The sequence below is a fragment of the Choloepus didactylus genome, chromosome 2 (assembly GCF_015220235.1).
Source record: "Choloepus didactylus isolate mChoDid1 chromosome 2, mChoDid1.pri, whole genome shotgun sequence".
Classification (NCBI taxonomy): domain Eukaryota; kingdom Metazoa; phylum Chordata; class Mammalia; order Pilosa; family Megalonychidae; genus Choloepus; species Choloepus didactylus.
This window is the reverse complement of record NC_051308.1, coordinates 177,006,193-177,031,206: the sequence shown is the minus strand read 5'-3', so window position 1 is coordinate 177,031,206 and position 25,014 is coordinate 177,006,193. Positions and strand designations below refer to the sequence as shown.

The 25,014-nt window shown below is 38.7% G+C and overlaps 1 protein-coding gene across 2 annotated transcripts in view; it reads right to left on the bottom strand.

Annotated features, from left to right (window-relative positions):
* The window catches only part of WLS (Wnt ligand secretion mediator), a 124,285-nt gene that overhangs the window by 31,977 nt on the left and 67,294 nt on the right, over window positions 1-25,014 (bottom strand). For both annotated transcript variants that reach the window (XM_037826945.1, XM_037826944.1), the window contains exons 3-6: window positions 22,873-22,997; window positions 19,345-19,506; window positions 18,129-18,265; window positions 15,095-15,263 (exon numbers count right to left, since the gene is read on the bottom strand). In XM_037826945.1, the coding sequence (XP_037682873.1) occupies window positions 15,095-15,263; window positions 18,129-18,265; window positions 19,345-19,506; window positions 22,873-22,997 (593 nt within the window). The remainder of the gene's footprint in view (window positions 1-15,094; window positions 15,264-18,128; window positions 18,266-19,344; window positions 19,507-22,872; window positions 22,998-25,014) is intronic.

The following is a 25,014-nucleotide window of genomic DNA, read 5'->3' as shown; positions in this document are numbered from 1 at the left end:
TTTGGAGAAGAATGTAGAAATTAAGACTATCAAGAAGATTAAAAGGAAAGAGAGAAAAAAATAAGATGTGATATATAAAATCTGAAGACAAAATGGTAGAAGAAATTATTGCCTATACAGTAATAACATTAAGTGTTAATGAATTAAACTCTCCCCATAAAAAGACAGTCTGGCAGAATGGATTAAAAAAGAGGACCCAAATATATGCTGTCTACAAGAGACTCACCTTAGATACAAGGACAAAAACAGATTGAAAGTGAAAGGTTGGAAAAAGATATTTCATGCAAACAACAACCAGAAAAGAGCAGGGGTAGCTATACTAATATCAGACAAATCAGACTTTAAACGTAAAACAATTAAAAGAGACAAAGAAGAACAACATATGTTAATCAAAGGGAGAATTCATCAAGAAGACATAACAATCATAAATATTTATGCACTGAGCCAGAGCACCCCAAAATATATGAGGCACACACTGACAAACTGAAGGGAGAAGTAGACACCTCTACAATAATAGTTGGAGACTTGAATACACTGCTCTCATCAATGGATACACCATCTAGACAGAGGATCAATAAGGAAATAGAGATGTTGAATAGTACGATAAATGAACTAGACTTAACAGACATTCATAGAAAACTACACCCCACAACAGCAGGGTACACATTTTTCTCAAGTGCACATGTAACATTCTCCAGGACATACCACATGTTGGGTCACAAACAAGTCTCAATAAATTAAAAAATATTTATATTATACAAAACACTTTCTTAGATCATAATGGAATAAAGTTGGAAATAACAGGCAGAAGGCTGGAAAATTCACAAATATATGGAGGCTGAGCAACACACACTTAAATAACCAGTGGGTCAAGGAAGAAATTACAAGAGAAATTAGTAATTATCTCAAGGCAAATGACAATGAAAACACAACATATCAAAACTTATGGAATGCAGCAAAGGCGGTGCTGTGTGGGAAATTTATTGCCCTAAATGCCAATATTAAAAAAGAGCAAAAATTGAGGAATTAACTGCTCACCTGGAGGAACTAGAGAAAGAAGAGCAAACTAAGCCCCAAGGAAACAGAATGAAAGAAATAACAAAGATTAGAGCAAAAATAAGTGAAATTGAGAACATGAAAACAATAGAGAGAATAAACAAAACCAGAAGCTGGTTCTTTAAGAAAATCAATAAAATCAATGGATCTTTAGCTAAGCTAACCAAAAAAAAAAAAAAAAAAAAAAAAAAAAAAAAAAAGGGGATGCAAATAAATAGTATCAGATATGGGAAAGGGACATAACCACTGACCTCACAGAAATAAAATGAGAGAATAGTATAAACAACTATATGCTAACAAACTGGACAACTTACATGAAATGGACAACTTCCTAGAAAAGCATGAACAACCAACATTGACCTGAGAAGAAATAGATGACCTCAGCAAACCAATCACAAGTAAAGAGATTGAATCAGTCATTAAAAAGCACCAAAAAAAAAAAAAAAAAAGAAAAAGAAAACAAAAGTCAAGGACCAGATGGCTTCACATGTGAATTTTACCAAGCATTTAAGAAAGAATTAGTACCAATCCTGCTCAAATACTTCAAAAAAACCTGAAGAGGCGAGAAAGCTACCTAACTCTTTCTATGAAGCCAATATCACTCCAATACCAAACCCAGACAAAGATACTACAAGAAAAGAAAATTACAGACCAATCTCTTTAATGAATATAAATGCAAAAATCCTCAACCAAAATACTCACAAATAGAATCCAGCAGCACGTTAAAAGAATTATACACCATGATTGAGTGGGATTTATTCCAGGTATGCAAGGCTAGTTCAACACAAGAAAATTAATTAATGTAATACATCTAATCAATAAATCAAAGTGGAAAAACCACATGGTCATCTTGCTTGATGCAGAAAAGGCATTTGACAAAATTCAACATCCTTTCTTGATGAAAACACTCAAAATGATAGGAATAGAAGGAATATTGAGAAGGAATATCACAATATGATAAAGGCAATATATGAAAAACCCACAGCTAACATCATACTCAATGGGGAAAGACTGAAAGCTTTCCCTCTAAGATCAGAAACAAGACAAGGATGCCAACTGTCACCAATGTTATTCAACATTGTGCTGCAAGTTCTAGCTAGAACAGTTAGGCAAGAAAAAGAAATAAAAGGCATCCAAATTTGGGAGGAAGAAGTAAAACTTACACTTTGCAGATGACATGCTCCTATATGTAGAAAATCTAGGGAAATCTACAGCAAAACTATTAGAGCTAATAAATGAATACAGCAAAAATCAGTAGTGTTCCTATACACCAGTAATGAGCAACACAAGGAGGAAATAAAGAAAAAAATTCCATTTACTATAGCAATCAAAAAAATCAAGTATTTAGGAATAAACTTAACCAAGGCCACAAAAGACCTATACACAGAAAACTATAATTAACTGTTAAAAGAAATCAAACAGGACCACAAAAAATGGAAGAATGTACCATGTTCATGGATTGGAAGACTAAATATAGTTAAGATATCAATTCTACCCAAACTTATTTATACATTCAATGCAATACCAATTAAATCCCAACAACTTACTTTGCAGAAAAACCAATAATCAAAATCATTTGGAAGGGCAAGGTGACCCAAATAGCCAAAAATATCTGGAGCAAGAGTAATGAAGTGGGAGGTCTCACACTACCCGACTTTGAAGCATATTTGAAAGCTACAGTGGTCAAAACAAAATGGTATTGGCATAAAGATGGATATAATGACCAATGGAATCAAATCAGAAAATTCAGAAAAAGAGCCTCTCATCTACAGACAATTAATCTTTGAAAAGGTGGTCAAGCCATCGCAACTGGGACAGTGCAGCCTCTTCAATAAACAGTGTTTGGAGAACTGGATATCAATATCCAAAAGAAGGAAGGAGGACCCCTATCTCACACCTTATACAAAAATTAACTTGAAATGGATCAAAGACCTAAACATTAGAGCTAAAACCATAAAACTTTTAGAAGAAAATATAGGGAAATATCTTAAAGATTCTGTTATACGAGGTGGTTTCCTAGACCTTATACTCAAAGTGGGAGCAATGAAAGAAGAAATAGATAAAATGGGATCTACTCAAAATTAAACACTTTTGTACATGAAAAGACTTTGTCAGAAAAGTAAAAATGCAGCCTATGCAATGGGAGACAGTATTTGGAAACCACATATCAGATAAGGGTTCAATATCCAGAATACATAAAAGGAGAACCTACAACTCAACAACAAAAAGACAAACAACCCAATTTAAAAATGGGCAAAAGACATGGACAGACACTTTTCTGAAAAGGAAATACAAATGGCCCAAAAACATATGAAAAGATGCTGAACTTCACTGGCTATTAGGGAAATGCAAAACAAAACCACAATGAGATATCATCTCACACCTAGTTGAATGGCCACTGTGCCAGCTTGGATATATTAAGTTCCCCCAAAAGCCATATTCTTTAATTCAATCTTGTGGGATATTTGGATTAGGTTGTTTCCATGGAGATGTGACTCACCCAACTATAGGTGAAACTTTTGATTAGATTATTTCCATGGACGTATGGACCCAGCCCATTCAGCATTGCTCTTGATTAGTTCACTGCAGTATTTAAAAGAGAAGCTAAGACTCAGCACAGACCCAGACACTTGCTGATGCTTTGAGATGGTAGTCCAGAGTTTGCTCCAAAGAAACTAAGAGAGGACAGAACACCACAAAAGCAGCTGAGAGAGACTTTTGGAGAGATGCTTGGGAGCTGACAGAGATGCTCAGAGATGCTTGGAGTTGCAGACAGAAGGACGCTTGCAGATGCTAAGGATGCACAGAAGCTGAGAAACACACCCTGAGACATGCCAGCCATGTGCCTCCCCAGCTGACAGAGGTGTTCCAGACGCCATCAGCCTTTCTTCAGTGAAGGTGTTCTCTTGTTGATGCCTTAGTTTGGACACTTTTATGGCCACAGAACTGTAAATTTGTAGCTAAATAAATCCTCTTTATAAAAGCCAATCTATTTCTGGTATTAATGGCAGCATTAGTAAACCGGAATGGCCATTACAAAAAAAAAAAAACAAACCAGAAAATTACAAGTGCTGAAGAGGACGTGGAGAAAGGCACACATATTCACTGTTGGTGGGAATGTAGAATGGTGCAGCCACTCTGGAAGGCACTGTAGCAGTTCCTCAGGAACCTAAGTATAGAACTGCCATATGATCCAGCAATTCCATTACTAGGTATATACTCAGAGGAACTGAAAGCTAAGAAACAAACGGACATTTGTAAACTGATGTTTATAGCAGCATTATTCGTGACTGCCAAGAGATGGAAACAGCCCAGATGTCCGTCAATGGAAGAATGGCTAAACAAACTTTAGTATATACATATGATGGAGTACTATGCAGCTGTAAGACAGAATAAAATCACAAAGCATATAACAACATGGATGAACCTTGAGGACATTCTGTTGAGTGAAATTAGCCAAAAACAAAAGGACAGATACTGTATGGTCTCACTAATATGAGCTAAAATTAATGAGCAAACTTTGAGAGTTAAGGCTGAGACCACAGGTTATCAGGAGATAGAAAAAGGATAGAGATCAGGCATTTGATGTGGAAGGAGTACAGAATGTTCAACAGGGTTGATTGTATAGATCCAGAAATGGATAGCACAATAATGTATGATGGTAGCACAATATTGTAAGTGCACTGAACACAGATGAATGTGAGTAAAGTTGAAAGAGGAAGGTTAGGGACATGTATGACACCAGAAGGAAAGATAGAAGACAAAGATGGGACTACATAACTTAGTGAAATCTAGAGTAGTAAATGATGGTGATTAAATGTACAAATATAAAAATGTTTTTACACATGGGAGAACACATGAATGTCAATTTTTTAAGGTGTTGAGAATGGGATGGTATTGGGGAAAAATATAATCAAGGAAAACTAGAGTCCATAGTTAACAGTAACATTGTAATATGCTTTCATTAATTTTAACAAAGGCAATATACTAAAGCTAAATGTCTATAAGAAGGGGATATAAGGGGGGGTATAGGATTCTTGACGGTGGTTTTGTTGTCTGACCTTTTTACTGTACTTTATTTTATTTTATTTTTATTTTTTCTTTTATCCTTTTTATTATTCTTATTTTAATTTTTTTGGAGTGATGAATGTGCTAAAGGGCTGATTGTGGTGATGAATGCACAACTATACGATGATACTGTGAACAATTGATTGTACACATGGATGATCATATGGTATATGAATGTATCTCTATAAAATTGCAGGGGGATAAAAATAAACAGAGGGATACAAGTGCTGGAGAAAACGTGGAGAGAGTGATATGCCTATTCACTGCTGGTGGGGAAGTAGAATGGTACAGCCCATCTGCAGGGTAGTATGGTAGTTCCACAAGAAGCTAAGTATGGGGTTACCATAAGATCCTGCAACCTCATTATTGGGTATATACTTGAAAGAACTGAGAGCAGGGATATGAATGGACATTTGCACCCCAGTGTTTATGGCAGCAGTAGGCAAGATTTAAACAGATGGAGGTGGCCTAAGTGTACATTGACTGATGAACAGAATAGTGAACTGTGGTGTATGCATACAATAGAATACTGAGTGGCTGCAAGAAGGAATGAAATTGTGAGGCATGCAACACTAGGTGAATGGATCTTAAGGACAACATTTTGAGTGAAATAAGCCAGAAATGAAAAGACAAACATTGTAACACCTCACCAATATGGACTAACTATAGAATGTGCAAACTCTGAGGACTGAATCTTAGAGCACAGGTTATCAGAGAAAGGCTTCTTGTAAAAGTCCCTAGATTGTAAGCTCTTATAGCAATCACATCTATTCCTGAGTTGCAATGGTTATCTCTAAATTCTGAGATGCTGAGCTCTTTGTGTATTACCTGGTCTGTCAAGTATCTGTGTGTCACCTGAGACTTGGAGCTAGAGTTTGGCAGCTATGAATGTCAGTATTATTACATATAGCAATTGTTTAAAAAGCTGAAAAAGAGTTCAGAATTCAATTAGAGATATGAATGAAGCAGATCTGGTTAGGACTAAGGCAAGTCAGACTAAAGGGTAAAGGACAATATTGACTGTGTTTTAAAACTTCAAATTCTGTGTGAGACCAAAGGAAGATATGTTTATTTGGTGCAAAATCTGTGTTTCCTGTAGCACACCAGATACTTTACCCTGTATGGTCAGTTTACTCAAATACCATAATCGCATGGAACTTTGAATAGGGAGTGAGATTTTGTTGGTTTTTACAGGTTAGTGGGAAATCCTGGTACATCCCAAAGTAATTTGTACAGAGAATAAAAATGTATCTGCAGAGCCCTCATCAGGGACGGGGGAAAAATGTGGAAATATTAAACTGCCCCACCTGGGGAATTCCTGATATTCTTGTAAGCACTGGGGACTACAGATTTAGAAGGCTGAGCCCTCGATCTTGGGGTTTGCCCTTGTGAACCTTGTTACTTCAAAGGACAGCTAAGCCTACCTGTATTTGTGCCTAAGAGTCACCTCCAAAGAACCATTTTTGTTGCTCAGATGTGGCCTCTCTCTCTAAGCCAGCTCGGCAGGTAAACTCACTGACCTCCCCGCTACATGGGACATGACTCCCAGGGGTGTAAATCTCCCTGGCAACATGGGACATGACTCCTGGGGACGAATCTGGACCTGGCATCATGTTATTGAGAAAGTCTTCTTGACCAAAAGGGGGAAGAGAAATGAAACAAAATAAAGTTATAGTGGCTGAGAGATTTCAAATATAGTCAAGAGGTCATTCTGGAGGGTATTCTTATGCGTTATATAGATATCCCTTTTCAGTTTTCAGTGTATTGGAAAAGCTAGAAGGAAATGCCTGAACTTGCTGAACTGTAACCCAGTAGCCTTGATTTTGAAGATGATTGTTCAACTATTTAACTTACATGATGTGACTGTGCAGTTGTGAAAACCATGTGGCTCACACTCTCATTATCCAGCATATGGAGAGATGAAGAGAAAAATGGGAACAAAAATTAAATGTATATTAGGGAGGATGGGAGGGATGGGATGTTTTGGGTGTTCTTTACTTGTTTTTTTATTCTTGTTTTTATTTATTTTATTTTATTTTTGGAGTAATGAAAATGTTCAAAAATTGATTTGGGGGATAAATGCACAACCATATGATGGTACTGTTAACAACTGATTGTACACTGTGGATGACTGTAGGGTATGTGAATATTTCTCAGTAAAACTGAATTTTTAAAAACTGCAAATGAATTAAATTCTCTTGTCAAAAGACAGATGAGCAAATGGGTAGAAGAGCATGACTACATGCTGATTACAAGAGACTCATACTAAATTCAAAGCCATAAGTATATGAAAATGAAAGGATGGAAGAAAACATACTATGCAAATAGTAACCAAAACAGAGCTGGGATATTTCTACTAATATCTGATAAAATAAAATTTAAATCAAAGACTGTTACAAGGGACAAAGATGGACATTACATTCTGATAAAGGGGTCGATTCAACAAGAAGACATAATAATTATAAATGTATATGCACCTACTAACAGAGCCTCAAAATATATGAAGCAAATACTGAGAGATTTGAAGGGAAAAATAGATGGCTCTACATTAATAGGATACTTTAATACACCACTTTCAATGATAGATAGAACACCTAGACAGAAGATCAATAAGGAAATAGAAGACTTGAATGATACTGTAAATGAACCAGACCTAAGAGACATATAGAACACTTCACCCAACAGCAGAACACACATTCCTCTCGAGTGCACATGGATCGTTCTCCAGGATAGACCATATGTTACGACAGCAAACAAGTTTCAATAAATTAAAAAATATTGAAATCATACAATGTATCTTCTCCAACCACAGTGTAATGAAGCTAGAAATTAATAACAGAGAGAAATGGAATATAATAAATACGTGGATATTAAACAATGTACTCTTAAACAGCCAAAGGGGTTAAAAATGAAATCACAAGGGAAATTAGGAAATATCTTGAGGAAATGAAAATAAAAATGCAACATACTAAAATCAAAGGCAATGCTGAGAGGGATATTCTAGCTCTGAAAAAGAAGGAAAAAAGAAGTAAGTTTACATTAAAAAGAAGAAAGATTTCAGATCAGAGACCTAACCTCATAAGTGGAAGAATGAGAATAAGAACAAACTAAACTCAAAACAAGCTGGAGGGAAATAACAAAGATTAGAGCAGAGATAAGTGAAACAGAGAATTAAAAAAAAAAAAAAAATAGAATCAACAAAACCAAAAGGTGGTTCTTGAAAAGAAAGAGAGGGAGAAATCAAATAACTAAAATCAGAAATGAAAAGGGGGACATTACTACTGACCCCACTGAAATTAAAAAAAAAAAAAAGGAGGATACCATAAACAACTGTACACCAATAAAGTAGATATCCTAGATGAAATGGACAAATTCCTAGACATGCACAAACCACCTGCACTGACTCAAGAAGAAATAAAGATATCAACAAACCAGTAAGTATTAAAGAGATTGAATCAGTAATCAAGAACCTCCAAACAAAGAAAACCCCAAGAACAGATAGCTTCACAGGGTAATTTTAACAAACATTCCAAGAAGAATTAACACCAATCCTACTCAAACTCTTCCAAACAATTGAAGAAGGAACACCCCCTAACTCTACAAGGCTAATGTTGCCCTCATAACAAATTCAGATAAAAATACCACCAGAAAAGAAAATTGCAGACCAGTATCTCATGCATATAGATGCAAAAAACCTCAACAAAATACTAGCAAACAGAATCCAGCAGTATATTAAGAGAATCATATGCCGTGCGCAAATGGGATTTACCCCAGGTACACAAGAGTGGTCTAACATAAGAAGATTATATAATGTAATATACTACATTAACAGAATTAAGGGGAAAACCATAACACTCATCTTAGTCGATGCAGAAAATGCATTTAACAAAATCCAGCACGCTGTCTTGATAAAAACACAAGGCTAGGAATAGAAGGAAATTTCATCAACATGATAAAGGGCATATATGTCAAACCTACAGATGACAAAATACTTAATGGTGAAAGTCTGAAAGCTTTCCCTCAATGTTCAGGAACAACAAAGTTTTTTTTTTGACTACTGTCACCACTGTTATTCAACATTGTACTGGAAGTTCTAGACAGAGCAACTAGGCAAGAAAGAGAAATAAAAGGCATCCAAATTGGAAAGGAAAAAACTTTCCCTATTTGCAGGTAACATGATCCTATATATAGGAAATTTTGAAAAATCCACAACAAAACTCCTAGAGCGAGTAAATGAATTCAGTAAAGTGGTGGGGAACAAGACCAACACCCCCAAATCAGTAGTGTTCTATACATTATTAATGAACATTCAGAAGAAGAAATTAAGAAAAAAATCCATTTACAATAGCAACTAAAAGAATCAAATATATAGGAATAAATCTAACTAAGATATAAAGGAGTCTTACACAAAAAACTACAAAACACTTAAAGAATTCAAAGAAGAGTTAAATAAATGGAAGGACATTCCATGCTCATGGACTGGAAGACTAAATATTATTAAGGTGTAAATTCCACCAAAAGTGACTTACAGATTCAACACAATCCCAATCAAGAGTCCAACAACCTTCTTAGCAGAAATGGAAAAGCCAATCATTAAATTTTTATGGAAGGTAAGGTGCCTCAAATAGCCAAGGTCATCTTGAAAAAAAAAAAAAAGCAAAAGGTTGGAGGACTCATACTTCCCGATCTTAAAACTTATTACAAAGGCACAGTAATCAAAACAGCATGGTAGTGGCACAAAGACAAACAGACCAATGGACTCAAACTACCAACCCTAACATTTTTCAGAAACCAACCCTAACATTTCTCACCAACTGATTTTTGACAAGAGAGCAAAGACCACTCAATTGGGATACAATAGTTTCTTCAACAAGTGATGCTAAGAAAACTGGATCTCCATGCGCAAAAGAATGAAGGAGGACCCTTACCTCATACCACATACAAAAATCAACTCAAAATGGATCAAAGACTTAAATATAAGATCCAGAATTATAAAAATCCTGGAAGAAAACTTAGGGAAGCATCTTCAGGACTTTGTATTAGGCAATGGTTTCTTAGACTTTACACTAAAGCACAATCAACAGAAGAAAAAACTAGATAAATGGGACCTCATCAAAATTTTAAAATTTTGCTTCTCAAAGGACATTATCATGAAAGTAAAACAACAACCTACTCAACTGGAGAAAATATTTGGAAACCACATATCCGATAAAGGTTTAGTATAAAGGTTATATGAAGAAATCCTACAACTCAACAACAAAAAGACAAACAATCCAATTTAAAAAATGGGCAAAATACGTAAATAGGCATTTCTCAAAGACGATACACAAATGGTCAAAAAGCACATGAAAAGATGCTCAACATCATTAGCTATTAGGAAAATCCAAATCAAAACCACAATGAGATACCATTTCACACCCATTAAAATCGCTACTGTCAAAAAAGTGGAAATTTACAAGTGTTGGTAAGAATATGGAGAAATAAGAACACTCACTCATTGTTGGTGGGAATGTAAAATGGTGTAGCCAGCATAGAAGACAGTTTGGCAATTCTACAAAAAGCTAAGTTTAGAGGCTAGGGGACAAGATGGCGGCATAGAGAGGAGTGGAAGCTAAGTAGTCCCCCTGGAACAACTACAAAAAACCAGAAACAACTAGTAAATAACCCAGAATAACTGCGGGGGGACAAACGAGACCGTCCATTCATCATACTCCAAACTGAATTGGGAGGAATGCCCGAGAACACAGCATAAAATCTGTAAGAAAAACCTGCGGAACCAGGTCGGGAGACCCCCTCCCCCATAGCCCCAGCTGCAAAGCCTAGTGGTGCCAGAGAGAAGCTCTCTCCCAGCAAGCGAATATAGCTCAGCTGAGCTCCAACTGGGGTTTTAAGCAGCGAGTGTGAACTGCTCACTACAGGTACGCAGCCCCAAAAAACAGACAGAGGCTTTGGGTGACGACTGACCTCGGAGAGCCAGAGGGTCGCCTTGGACTCCGTCTGAAGGGAACTGTTTCTTTTTTGGCTCAGTGGAGAAAGCCCCAGTCATTTTCAGTTTCCAGGGCTGTGACTCTGGGAAGGGTGGAGACACCACAAGCAGAGAGCGAGACCATTGAAATGCTAATGACCTCCACCTGAGGGGTCTTTCTTCTCTAGGAGGAAAGGGGTGGGGCCCTTTCCATTCAGAACCAGACCCCAGAGCCTGGGGGAACACAGCCATACCTCCTCACACCAGTCAAGGATTATAGGCTAACAGGCGTCACCTGCTGGGCAGAAAAGCACAGTGACCCGAGGCATCAAAGGGTGGAGCAATTTTCTAAGACACACCTGCAGGGAAACCAGATACTGAAGATTTCTTCCCTCTGGGACCTGAGCCTGTTCTGGTCTGGGAAAACCTGATTTGGATAACCAAGGAAACCATGCCTAGACAACAGAAAATTACAATCTACACTAAAAAAAACAAAGTTATGGCCCAGTCAAAGGAACAAATGTACACTTCAACAGAGATACAGGAATTTAAACAACTAATGCTAAATCAATTCAAAAAGTTTAGAGAAGATATTGCAAAAGAGATAGAGGCTGTAAAGGAAGCACTGGACACGTATACAGCAGAAATCAAAAGTTCAAAAAACCTACTAGTAGAATCTATGGAAATGAAAGGCACAACACAAGAGATGAAAGACACAATGGAAACATACAAGAGCAGATCTCAAGAGGCAGAAGAAAACACTCAGGAACTGGAGAACAAAACACCTGAAAGCCTACACGCAAAGGAGCAGATGGAGAAAAGAATGAAAAAATATGAGCAACGTCTCCAGGAACTCAAGGATGAAACAAAGTACAATAATGTATGTATCATTGGTGTCCCAGAAGAAGAAGAGAAGGGAAAGGGGGCAGAAGCAATAATAGAGGAAATAATTAATGAAAATTTCCCATCTCGTATGAAAGACATAAAATTACAGATCCAAGAAGCGCAGCGTACTCCGAACAGAAGAGATATGAATAGGCCTACGCCAAGACACTTAATAATCAGATTATCAAATGTCAAAGACAAAGAGAGAATCCTGAAAGCAGCAAGAGAAAAGCAATCCATTACATACAAAGGAAGCTTAATATGACTATGTGCGGATCTCTCAGCAGAAACCATGGAGGCAAGAAGGAAGTGGTGTGATATATTTAAGATACTGAAAGAGAAAAACCACCAACCAAGAATCCTGTATCCAGCAAAGCTGTCCTTCAAATATGAGGGAGAGCTCAAAATATTCTCTGACAAACAGACAATGAGAGACTATGTGAACAAGACACCTGCCCTACAGGAAATACTAAAGGGAGCACTACAGGGTGATAGAAGACAGGAGTGCGTGGTTTGGAACACAATTTTGGGAGATGGTAGCACAACAGTGTAAGTACACTGAACAAGGGTAACTATGAATACGGTTGAGAGAGGAAGATGGGGAGCATGTGAGACACCACAAGAAAGGAGGAAAGATAACGACTGGGACTGTGTAACTTGGTGAAATGTAGAGTATTCAACAATTGTGATAAAATGTACAAATATGTTCTTTTACAAGGGAGAACAAGCAAATGTCAACCTTGCAAGGTGTTAAAAATGGGGAGGCATTGGGGGAGGGATGCAATCAGCATAAACTAGAGACTGTAACTAATAGAATCATTGTATTATGCTTCCTTTAATGTAACAAAGGTGATATACCAAGGTGAATGCAGATAAGAGGGGGGATAGGGGAGGCATGTTAGACACTTGACATTGGTGGTATTGTCTGATTCTTTATTCTACTTTGATTTAAGGTTATTTTTCCTTTTGCTGCTTCCTAGCTGTCATTTTTTTGCTTCCTCTTTCTTTTGCCTCTCTACCTTCTTTGATTCTCCCTCCTGCCTTGTGGAAGAAATGTAGATGCTCTTGCTCAGTATGAGCAGAATGTTCAATTAGGATGAACTTAAATGTTTGGAAATGAACAGGGGTGTTGGTAGCAAGATGTGAGAATAACTAACAGCGCCGAATGGTGTGTGAATGAGGTGGAAAGGGGAAGCTCAGAGTCATATATTCACCAGAAGGAAAGTTGGAGGTCAAAAGTTGGAAATGTATAAAACTGAATCCTATGGTGGGCAATGTCCATGATCAACTGTACGAATACTAGAAATAACTTCATGAACCAGAACAAATGTATGACAATACAATTAGAAGTTAATAATAGAGGGGCATATAGGGAAGAACTATATACCTATTACAAACTATATACTACAGTTAGTAGTATTTCAACATTTTTTCATAAACAGTAACAAGCGTACTATATCAATACTAGGAGTCAACAATTGAGGGGGGTTGGTTAGGGATAGGGGAGGTTTAGAGTTTCCTTTTCTTTTTTTCTTTTTTCATCTTTCACTTTATTTCTTGTCTGGAGTAATGAAAAGTTTCTAAAAATTGAACAAAAATTAAGTGTGATGGATGCACAGCTGTATGAGGGTACCCAGGGGCAAGTGATTGTACACTTTGGATCTTTGGATAATTGTATGGTATCTGAACAATCTCAATAAAAATGAAAAAAAAACATTAAAAAAAAAAAAAAAGCTAAGTTTAGAATTTCTATATGACCCAGCAATCCCACTTCTAGCTATATACCCAATAGAACTGAAAGCAAGGATTCAAACAGATTTTTCACAGTTATGATCACCATGGCATTATCTGCAATTGCCGTAAGATGGAAATAACTCAAGTGTCCATCAACTGACGAATGGATAAACAAAATGTGGAATATGCACCCAATGGAATATTTTTCAGCCAGAAAAAGGGATGAAGTCCTGATACATGGGACAGCATAGATGAACCTTGAAGATAACATGTTGAATGAAGTACGCCCGACCCAAAAGGACAAATATTGTATGATCTCACTAATATGAAATACTTAAAATAAGCAAATCCGTGGAGTTGGTATCTGGCATTTAGGTTACCAGACGGTGGGGTGGTGGAAGGAAATTGGGAGTTAACACTTAAAATGTACGTAGTTCCTATTTCATATGATGGAAAAGTTTTGGTAATGATGGAGGTGATGGTAGAACAACATTGTGAGTATAATTAACAGCACTGAATTATATATTTGAATGTGGTTACGGGGAAATTTTAGGTTGCACATATGTTACTAGAACTAAATTTTGAAAAGATTCATGGTACTGTACAACACAAACAGTGAATCCTAAGTTAAATCATGGACTATAATTAATCATATAATTACAACCACACTTATGCAAGGTGACAATAATAGGGTGGTATATGGTAACTTTGTATTTTATGCCTAATTTTTCTGTAAACCCACAACTTCTCTACTTAAAAAAATATAATAATGGAATATAATACTCTATTCTACCATGGGACCTATGTACCTGACATGAGGACCAAGATTCAGCTGGAATATTATATTAGCCACAGTGTGATGAAGGCATTATTTTTATTTTTATCCATGGTACCTTCACTCTTAAAATATGATTTGGTGTCTGAAAACAGCTGAGACCAGGGAGGCCAGTATTTCAGGGTAATAGCAGTTACTAGTCCCATAGACAAATTGTAAGCTGAGGAGAGCCAGGAGACAAAAAGAGCTGAAGCTATAGCCAAGACAAAGGAAAAGAAAACATATAATAATAATCATTAACATTTGTTGTTTATCTTCTAAGTCCTTTACTCACATGATCTTACTTCTCACTAAAACCCTATAAATTACATTTTATAGATGAAGAACCTGAGATTCAGAATGTTTAAGTCACTTGCCCAAAGCCACTCAGCTAGTAGGTGGTAAAGCAGAAATTTGAACCAGAGGTTGTAATTCCAAAGCTTGCACCATAACCACTAACTTATTCTGCCTCATCCCATGTGGGAATTGAGAAGGAGGGCTGGTGGTGTCAGCTTGGCAGCCCACATACAACAGCCATGTGTAGATGTCTGGCACACACAGGGGGCACTTACCATCATGTGCTCGCCACAGAAGACGATCCAGAAGGAGAGAAGCATGGCATAGAAGATGCCCTGTCGGATATCACCGAACAACAGCATCCAGGTCCAGTCAAACCCAATGGAAAACCACTCCACTGGGATATTGATAAAGGTCATGGAAATCCCAAGGGCAAAGATGACTCTGGTGATGAGAAAACACTGGGATAACACCTTTACTTTCAAAAATCAGAAGTCATTTTGGGGAATTGGTATTATTAATTGAGACTGAAGCCGTATGATCAGTTTTTACTTAGCTCTCACAATGAGTTTCTACACAGAAATGCATAATGTCCCATTTAGTCAGCACCATCACAGAATGAAGGAGTGTTGTGTTAGCTTTGCTATTTAATTCGACCCAACCTCCTTAATACTTCAACTTTATTTTTGGTACTATTTCAGATTAAGAGCTTCCTACAGTGTTGATGCCCTCCCTTGTCTTCTTAAATAGACTTCATTTAATATGTGTTCTCTCTTAGAGTTTCAGGTTATTATTAACTTGATCATTAAAAACCTTATTATAGTGATATCCTCAGCAACTGTGAATTAAATAAGCATACTGGTTTCAGTAACAAATGAAACAAAATACATATGAAATACAAATTCTTCTGGCTGCTTGTTTAGTTTTTATTCCCCAACCCCCATCCCACTATTAACTGCCACTTCTCTATCAAAATATCATTCATGATGTCACTGATTTCTTCATACTTTCCTTCAAACCAATGAAACACATACTTTTTTTTTTTTTTAGCAGTGATCAGGTGCCAGGCATTGTGCTAGGATTATCAATACCTAAATCAATAGGGAATGTTCTTTCACTCAGGGAGCTACAGTTCAGCAGGGAAGCCAGATGAAGAGACAACTGAGACAGAGGGGGAAAGTAACATGTTAGAGTTATACACAGGTTGCTGCCAGGACCTCTAACTTTGACAAGAAACAGAAACTGAACTGATCTGTGAGTCAAAGTTGGGGGGGGTGGGAAGCATTCCAGTCAGAGGGAAGAAACTGGATGAAGCCATGGGCATGGAACAGCCTGAAGCATTTGGGGATCTGCATGTTGCAAATATCAGGAAACAAGAGGAAATGAGACTGCAGGAGTAAGGGGGGCTGAGTTCATGAAGCACCCTGTAGGCCTCATTATAGAATTTGAAATCTATCTTGAAGGGACTGGGTCCAAGAAAGAGTTTAAATAAGGGAGTGGGGTCAATCATTCCTTCAGTCATCAATAACACAGAGTTCCTACTATGTGCCAGGTACTATTCCAGATGCTGGGCATACAGCAGTGAACAAAATAGGCAAGGATCTTCCCCTCCTGACATTTGCATTCTGTTGGCACAAGAGGGGAGTACAGGGGAAAGGTAATATGTAAATAAAGAATGAGTATTATGAAGAAAAATAAAGCAAGGTAAGAGAATGGAGAGAGATGGGGGCACTTTTATACAAGGTAGACAGGAAGAGCTTGTAAGATAAGAGGCAGGGTATGGTTTAAAGGAAATGAGGAATGGAGCCACAAAGTTATCTGGAGAGAAGAATATCTTATAAAAAGAAGAGCAAGTGCAAAGGTCCTGGGATAAAAATATGCCAAGCATGTTTGAGCACCATCAAAAGGGGCTGGTAGGTAGTGGGGAGGATAGGAGATGAGATCAGAGGTGACAAGAGGGCAAAGGAGATGAAAATCCAGTGGAGAGCTTTGAGGAAAGGAGTAACATGATCTGATTAATTTTTGTAAAGGAGAACTCTAGCTATTGTGTGAATAGAGTGTAGGAGGGAACATGGTGGAAGCCAGGAGAGAAGTAGAGAAGCTATTTCTAATAGTCCAGGTGAAAAATAATGGTGGATTAGATTGTAGCAGTGGAAATGAGTGAGATTTCCTGGAGGACTGGATGACAGGTATGAAAAAATGCAGGGACTAAACAATGACCCCTCAGTCTCTAACCTGAGCAACTGGAAGGATGGAGTCGTCATTTACTAAGAAGGGAAATCCTGGGGGAGGAACATGTTTGAAGTGGGTGGAAATCAAGTGTTGTTCTTTGTATGTGTTCCATTTTCGATGCAAGTGAAGATGTCAAGTGAACAGACAGCTGTATGGGTCTAAAGTTGGGAAAGGTTGAGGCTGAGCATACAAATTAAAGAGTCATCAAAGTGTAGGTGATTTTTAAAGTCATGAGAGTAGATGAGATCACCTGGAAAATAGGTGTAGTTAATAAAGAGATCCAAGGTCTGGGTCCTGACCCCAAAGTTTAAGAGGTTGGAAAGATGGGAGGAAAGAGCAATGGAGACCAAGTAATGACCAGCAAGGGAGGAGACTAATCCCAAGAAGGGCGGAGGGGGCTCTGTGAAGGAAAAGGGAGTGAACAACTACATCAAATGCTGGTGATGAGTCAAGAAAAGCAAGGGCTGAGAAACGCCATTGAATTTGGTCACTGGCAGCTGTGTCAAGAGCAGTTTTAGCGGAATGGTGGGGATGAATCCATCCTGGAATGGGTTCAAGAGTGAATAGAAGATTAATGGACAAGAATTTTGAAGTTTTGCTGTTAACAGGAGTAAGAAATGGTGTGGTGGCTTCAGTGGGAAGTGGGGAAAAGTAAGTTTTCATTAAGAATAGGAGATGGTAGAGCATGTTTGTATATTGATCAGAATAATCCAGCAGAAAGGGAAAGTCAATAATGTGGGAGAAAAGGGGGACATATCTGCAGGAGCACTGATCTTTTGTAGGTGAGAGGGGTTGGAGCAAGGCAGTTCATCCATCCACTGTAACAAAGAGAAGACTCTGTCCCTGGTCATACAGATGTAGAGCAGAGACAGAAATATGAGAGAGGCAGGGTACCCAGGATTTCATGACAATTTGCATGTGAAAGCTGAAGGAGGAAAATTTGAACCAGGATGACTCCTGGTTCAAATCACCAGTCCAAGGGATATCCTGACTTCTTGAATCAGACCCTGGCAAAAGCAGGAGCATGGCAGGTCAGGGGACGGCAGCTACTAAAGAGTGGCTGCAATCAGCTCTTACTTTTCCAGAAGCACTGGGGGTCGGGACATCATGGTGATCCTTCTCCAGTACCACACCATAATGATGAAGATGCTGGGTGTGAGGAAGGTCTTCATGGCAAACCACACCTTGGTGAAGCCTCCATTTTGGTGGATCCCCTAGACAGAGACCAATCATAATTTTGAAGCTGTTATTTTCTACCATCAACTGCATTTTGGGGAGAGTTGGGTAAAGACCTTGTCTAGTGAACTTTTAAGTGCCAAGAGCACTCATAATTTACAGCATGTTCTTTCCTTATACTACCCCTGGCTCCTCCTCAGGTACTGCAGAAATATGTATCAAAGGTATGAAAATGGACCCACTCTATGCTAAGAGAATGATTAAGAATAAGATCAAAGACTTTTCTATAAGAATTTTATAGCTCCTAGATGCTCAAAATCTAGATTAAATTGGTTGAGATTAGTTAAATATGTTGAGATTGGTTAAATATGTTAAGATAAATATACAATGGTATGCTAAACAGTACGGAAAATACATTTACATTATATTCAGAATATATCATTACATGAAAAAAGTAGGGAACAAAATAGTGTATTCAGCATGATTCTTTTTTTTTTTTTTGTAAAGGAAGGATTATATACGTATATATGCTTAGAAAAAGTATGGAAGGCTATATTAGAGAAAGTATGGAAGGCTACATATCAAAACGCTAACAATAGTTACTATCTCTAGATGGTAGGATATTATTGTTAATTTTTATGCTGATCTGTGTGTTTATCTGTACTTGCTAATTTTTCTAAATATATTTCTTGAGTAATCTTTTTATTTGAAAAAAAAAAAATGGCCCCCTTATTCCATGTCCTACTTTTTCCCCTATTAAACAAATAAACTAGAAAGAAGTACAACTTCTAAAATGTTCCCTTTAACATTTCTGCTTGCAATGTAAAACATGTAAAAAAGATTAATTTTATCTTAGTGTTATTTTCTATGTAATCATGATCATGATTAAAAAAATGGACACAGTGACTGCATTGCTTTCCATTTCTATAATTTCTCACACAAGTCAGCATACTTTATGTTCTCAGCCATTGTGGGTGTATTATTATTCCCATTTTTTCAGATAATAAAACTGAGGTATGGGGATGCCAAAAGTGAAATGGAGAACCCCTCCATACACGTGCCCATGAACCGGAACCTCAAGTGTCACAGCTTGCTTGGGTCACTTAGATCCACTTACCACCAGCCGAATATCCTTTATCTCCCCGATCCCAACGTTGATTTTCTTCTTCTCATTCACAGGCAGTCGGATGTTAAGGAGGTAGAACTTGTGGGCCACAGACCCGATTTCCATGAAGGGAAGGACATCGCATTCATAGTAACGGCCCTCATGCTCTAGGGTCTGATTGAAGAGCAGAGGGCATGGGATGGGGTCACTCTTTCCAACAGGCATGCCCTGATGCCTCAACTAACTTTTATATTTATAAATCAGAACTAAAATTAGAACTCTGCAGGAACTACTGAAAAGATACAGGCTTTAATTCAGCCTCAGATTAAACTGCTTTGAGAAAGCTGATTATCCTCTGTGGTAACAGCAAGAAGAGGGTTTCCTGATATGTTTCTAGTCAGGGTCTTATTTTATTTACAGAAATGAAGAATTTGAGGAGAAAGGGAACAAAAATTATTCAGTCTAACGCCATTGACTTGATGTGTGTCTTGCCCAAGGTCCCAAAGGTAGTAGCAGAATTGGGATGAGGACATGGGTCTTCCAAGTCCAGCACACCATATTGTTCCTTCCAATTCTGAGAGGGAAGAGGACGTTCCAGTACAGCAGAAGAAAAAGAATGACTTTGCCTCAGACATGCTTGAAGGCAAGTAAAGAGAGCCCAGAGCACTGAGGCAAGAGGCTTAGATTCTAGTCCTACCTCTGTCCCTTGCTGGCTATGTGACCTTGGGTAGGTCACCTCACCGCAACTGGCCTTACTTTCCTCCTAAGTAAAGGAAGAAGGTTAAATAAGATGATCTCCAGGGTCTCTTCCAATTTCCCCAGTCATGGGTCTGTGGTGTGTCCCCCACTTCCCTGTCTCTGCAGAGAGGGTACCACTACCACTTCATGAGATGCATTTGCCCAAGTTCAACAAATTTAGAGACACGTTAGATTCTGAGATCCTGGCCTGGGCCACCTGTCTCAGAGACAAACTCACTGTATATCCTATAAGGGAGTTGTCTTTTCCCACTGAGGTTCTGCCTCAGCTAGTATTTAGGGCATTGAGGAAGGAAAATTACTTCCTGTAGCTCTCTTTCCTCTCCCCATCTCCCTCAGCCCTCCCTCCAACACAGGTAAGAGACTGGCTAATTAGGACAAATTACAGCAAGTGGCAACTTGACTTTTTTTTTTTAACTTCACAATCCACCAGGGACTAAAAAGCTTTAAAGCAATTTCTCATTTAATCTTCAGACTCACGACTAAATTTCACTGCAATCAAAAAGCAAGATCTGATGATTCATTTCCTTCACACCTTTCAAGGTTTAATATCTTTCTTGAAAGGGATCAACACATCCTAAAGATAATTAGGCAAGCTTCATTAAGAAGCAGTTGCAGGCAAACACCCCTCCCCCTCACTCTGCTTCTCCCGGTGCCCTCCAAGTGTATACATAAAGGTGAGAAACGACTTTTTCCTTTTCTGAGAATGAAATTCCATATCTAAAATCCTTTTGACTTAGATGTATAAACCAACTGCAGCTCTGAAAGATGTAATCAACAGCTAGAAAGGCTTTAATTAATTTCCTACTGCATACAAAGACCCAAAAACGTTAAGATATTCCTCTTTCCTGTTACCTCCAATTTCTTTACCATCCATTTTCACCTACAGATTATTCCCAAGGACCTGCCCAAAACAATGCTAGATGGTTTTTTTTTTTGAGAGGAGCCATATTTGGTTCTCAAGAGTCCAGTGCAGTGGTTCTTAAGCATTACTGAGCTTAAGACTATGAATTGAAAGCCTGTCAAAACACAGATTCCATGGCCCTTCCCCCTGAGATTTGATTCAGTAGGGTTCACGTGTGATCTGGGAATCTGCATTTCCTACACTTTCTGAAGTGAGGCTTATGCTGCTGGTCTTTGGACCACATTTTCTGAAGCTCTGATCTAGGGTATCTAATAGGGGTGGAGCTGGAGTGTGTGTGTGTGGGGGTTGAGGGTATTAGGGTAAATAAGTGCAAGATGCTACATTAGATGCTTATGTGTAGGATTCCTGGCTTGTCCTAGTTTGCACCTTTGTCCTTTGTGTGACCCACCTGGTTAACATTCTCTTTCACTCTCAAATGCATTCCCGAATAGTTGATAGATCATAAGGTCACCCTGTTTGTGTTAATTAGCTCACCTGGTCTTTAAAAAGACTCCCAAAACAGGTATTATCCCATTTTACAGAAGAGAAACCAGCTTGGATGGATTATGGAAGCTTCTGAAGGTTACAAAGTCAACCTGGAATTGAAGCCAAGTATGTTTTGCTCCAATTCCATACTTTTAACTTAGGTTAATACTGTGAGACTGCCCCCACCCCATCATACTCCTCTCTAGTGTAGTATGGATAGGATTGGGGCATGGAACTTGAGGCTTCAACCTGCCATTCTTACTGTTTTTCAGGAACCCTAACTTTGCAGTTATAGGAAAATAAACCTACAGCAAATTAGGAAAGGCCAAGGCTAGGAGAGGAGAGGAGCTAAATCAATCATCAGGGTGGGTGATGCAAAGCTGTCTAAATCCTTCAGGAGCAAGTGATCTGAAGATGTCAAATGAGGAAAGACATAAGCAGAATGTGCCTCAGTGGGAAGTTAAGCCTCTCAAGAACTTTCAGAAAAAGAAAATAAGAACATTTCTGTGTCCAAGGGATATCAGAGATCCCTGGCTGGTGGTGCTCCATGTCAATACCCTTGAGGAATATGAGTAACCATGAGTAACAGTAACCACAGCTCCCTCTCATCTCTGCAGAGACATTCAAGGATGGGTGAGTGGTAGTGGGTGTGAGTGTGTCAGAATCTTGGGAAGGTATGTATGAAGGCAATACTGCAATTTGAAAAGGGTGCCCAGCTAATTCTGATGTGGTGCTTATACCATCAAATCCCACCATCTTCCCTGAGGGTCACTTTCAGTTGAAGAGGAATCCAAGGCCTTTGTCCAGAAGAAAACAGCTCCCTAGTCTGAATGTAGAATGGTAACCTCCTACAAGTGGATAAATGAGTCCTCCTGGGTGAAATGGAGAAGGGAGAGTCCTACAGAAGAGTAAGAAGACCAGAAGGTATCAAATTAAGCCAGATTTCCTCCCTCTGGTCCCTTATTTGTCTGTGGTATTCCCTGTGATCACTAGTTCTCATTCCTGCAAGTTAACTTTGGAAACAAACAGATGCCTAGGAAACAGAGAAGCAGACACAGGCATTAATCCAATATGAACAGATTCTGACCGGTCAAAGTTCTTCAAACACTTTCAGCACTTTATCAAAGAACCAAGAGTTGCTCTATGAAGGCATTTCAGAGAAACAGCCAGACTATTTCAAACAGATAGTCCTTCTTCTCTTCCTTCCATCTTTACAGAGATATGAAATCCCTGCAGTGCCCTTCTCTTTACTAAGACAAAGGATAATGACCAACATTTGTGGGTCATGCATGCTAAGATATAAGGAACACGTCCATAAACTGTAAAAGCAAATCTTTCCATCTACCTGGGGACCAAATAGAAACCCCATCAACTTAGACCTCCAGGTATCCTACCTTGGGGGATGTGAAAGTGCATTTGAGTTTCCGTGGCACTCTTTCATGGGCCATTTCAGTCCATTCAGCAACTGAATCGTCACGGTAAGCCAGGGAAACATCCATGGAAACTTCTGCATTTTCTCCTGCAAGAGAAAATTCACAAATGGCTTCTGGGAAGATACTTTGGAAACAATTCAAAAATTCTTATAAGCATTTCCAAAATGATTTATTTAGAGAGCCAGTTCCCACTCGGGTTATGAGATTGGGTTCAATTCTAAGCTCCCGCTATTCAGTCTTGAGTAAGTCCTCAATATCCAGAAGCCTCAGCTTGCTCATCTATAAAGTAATACCCACCTCCAGGGTTGTTATGAGGATTAAATGAGGTTAAGTAGGTGAAAGCACTGGTATGTTGTCTGGTATGCAGTAGGTGATTGATAAATGTTAACTGAACCTGCATATATGCAGGCTACAGGAGGAACAGATAAGAATAACTGCTATTCTTTATACATCCAACCACCCACACATAAGATTTCCTGGACAGTGTCAATTTAGGATATGCTTTCTGTTTTATGTTGTGATGTTCTGAGTTCAGTAATTTAAGGATTAGTTTATTGTTCAAAGCACTAGAACAACTTGTCTGGTTCTTGTAGAGTTCTTTCCATGTTTGTAATTCAATTGCTGCTGAAAATGATGAAAACAGAGAATTTAAAAACTGTTTGCATTTATAAAAATTTTAAAGTGCAGCTCAAAAAAAAAAAAAAAAAAAAAAGAATAACTGCTATTTGGAAAATTAAAGCTTTTCTATACATTGGCCCAGTGTAGCCTGAAGTAGATGTGATGGAATGGCTCATCTCTGGCTCTCAGAGGAAATCTAGGAAGAAGAAGAAATGGTACACGTGAGATATAGTGTGGAAATTAGGGATTTGCAGCCATTCTGATGCACATGGAACCCTCAATGATCAACAGCATCCTTCCCCATCAACTATTTAAATTCTGATACAGGAATTCCCATTAAACATGGTGAAATGGCCACTGCCATTTCCCCCCACTCCCCAACAACAAAAAGGAGTAAAGGAAAACAAAAGTATTAAATCACAAGGGGAAAAAGACAGTAGGGACAGACCAAAGATTTCAACAATTTTGTTTTTAAATATGAAAAATAGATGGAGTGGGATTTCCTGACAGCCACAGACTTAACCACAACCTAAACTCCCAAGAGGGGAGATTCTGGAAAAGTGAGCCAATGTGTCCCATAGAACCCCAGGCAGGGCAGCTCTGAGCTTCAAGGCACCAAGTGTTGTAGAAGGAAGGGGTGATACATGGGGCTGAAAAGAAGGTAAGTGGGTCAGTGTCTGTATACAGAAGATTTGGACACCCAGTTCTCATGCACCTTCCAATCTCTGCAGAGTGAGGGGGGATAGTTGGATTTGGCGACCCCAGGCACAGCAGAGACCCAGGGCTGAAAATAGGGGTAGTAAAAATCTGTTTAAGAAACCATGGGGGCCCTAAATTAGCAGAAGCAAAGCTCAGAGTTCATGTATCCCCTTGGCTAGAAACCAGGTTAGCTACAACTGCTTCCTGCTCTGCAGCCTCAGTTACAGGGCAGTAGAATTAGCCAGGGCTTCCATCTGTGAATCAGATATTGTGCATGAAGAGACATCCTTTTTACTTCTAAGACTGGGGTTGGGAATTGGGGCTTTCAACTACCTTGAAAGGGCATGTTCAGAATCACAGGACTCGAGAGAACAAATCTGAAAATCTATAAAAATCTTACCAGCTTATATAAGCTTTAAGCAGCAGTTCACGTGTTGTGCTCCTTGCAGTCCCAGGGTTTAGAACAACATTGGCTTTGGATACAGGTGGGAAAGGCCCTTAATCTGACTCCACACTCTGAAGGGGCCCTCTCTGTTTGGTCCTCCTCCAGCTGTCCCTTCCTCACAGAGTAAGAAGACCTGGAGGCCAAGGGGACAGGCCCACTTGGAACTCACCCCCCTTCTAGACCATGATCCAGGGAGCTGGAACCCCACCCCAGTAGCTCTGAACCTACTTCCACATAGCATCTTCTCCAGATCTGTCCTCCCAAGGGGGAGCTACATACCACTGTGGGCTGAGGAGTGGCCAAAAGGCTGCCATTTTTAGAGGGATATTAATAGAGCTCAA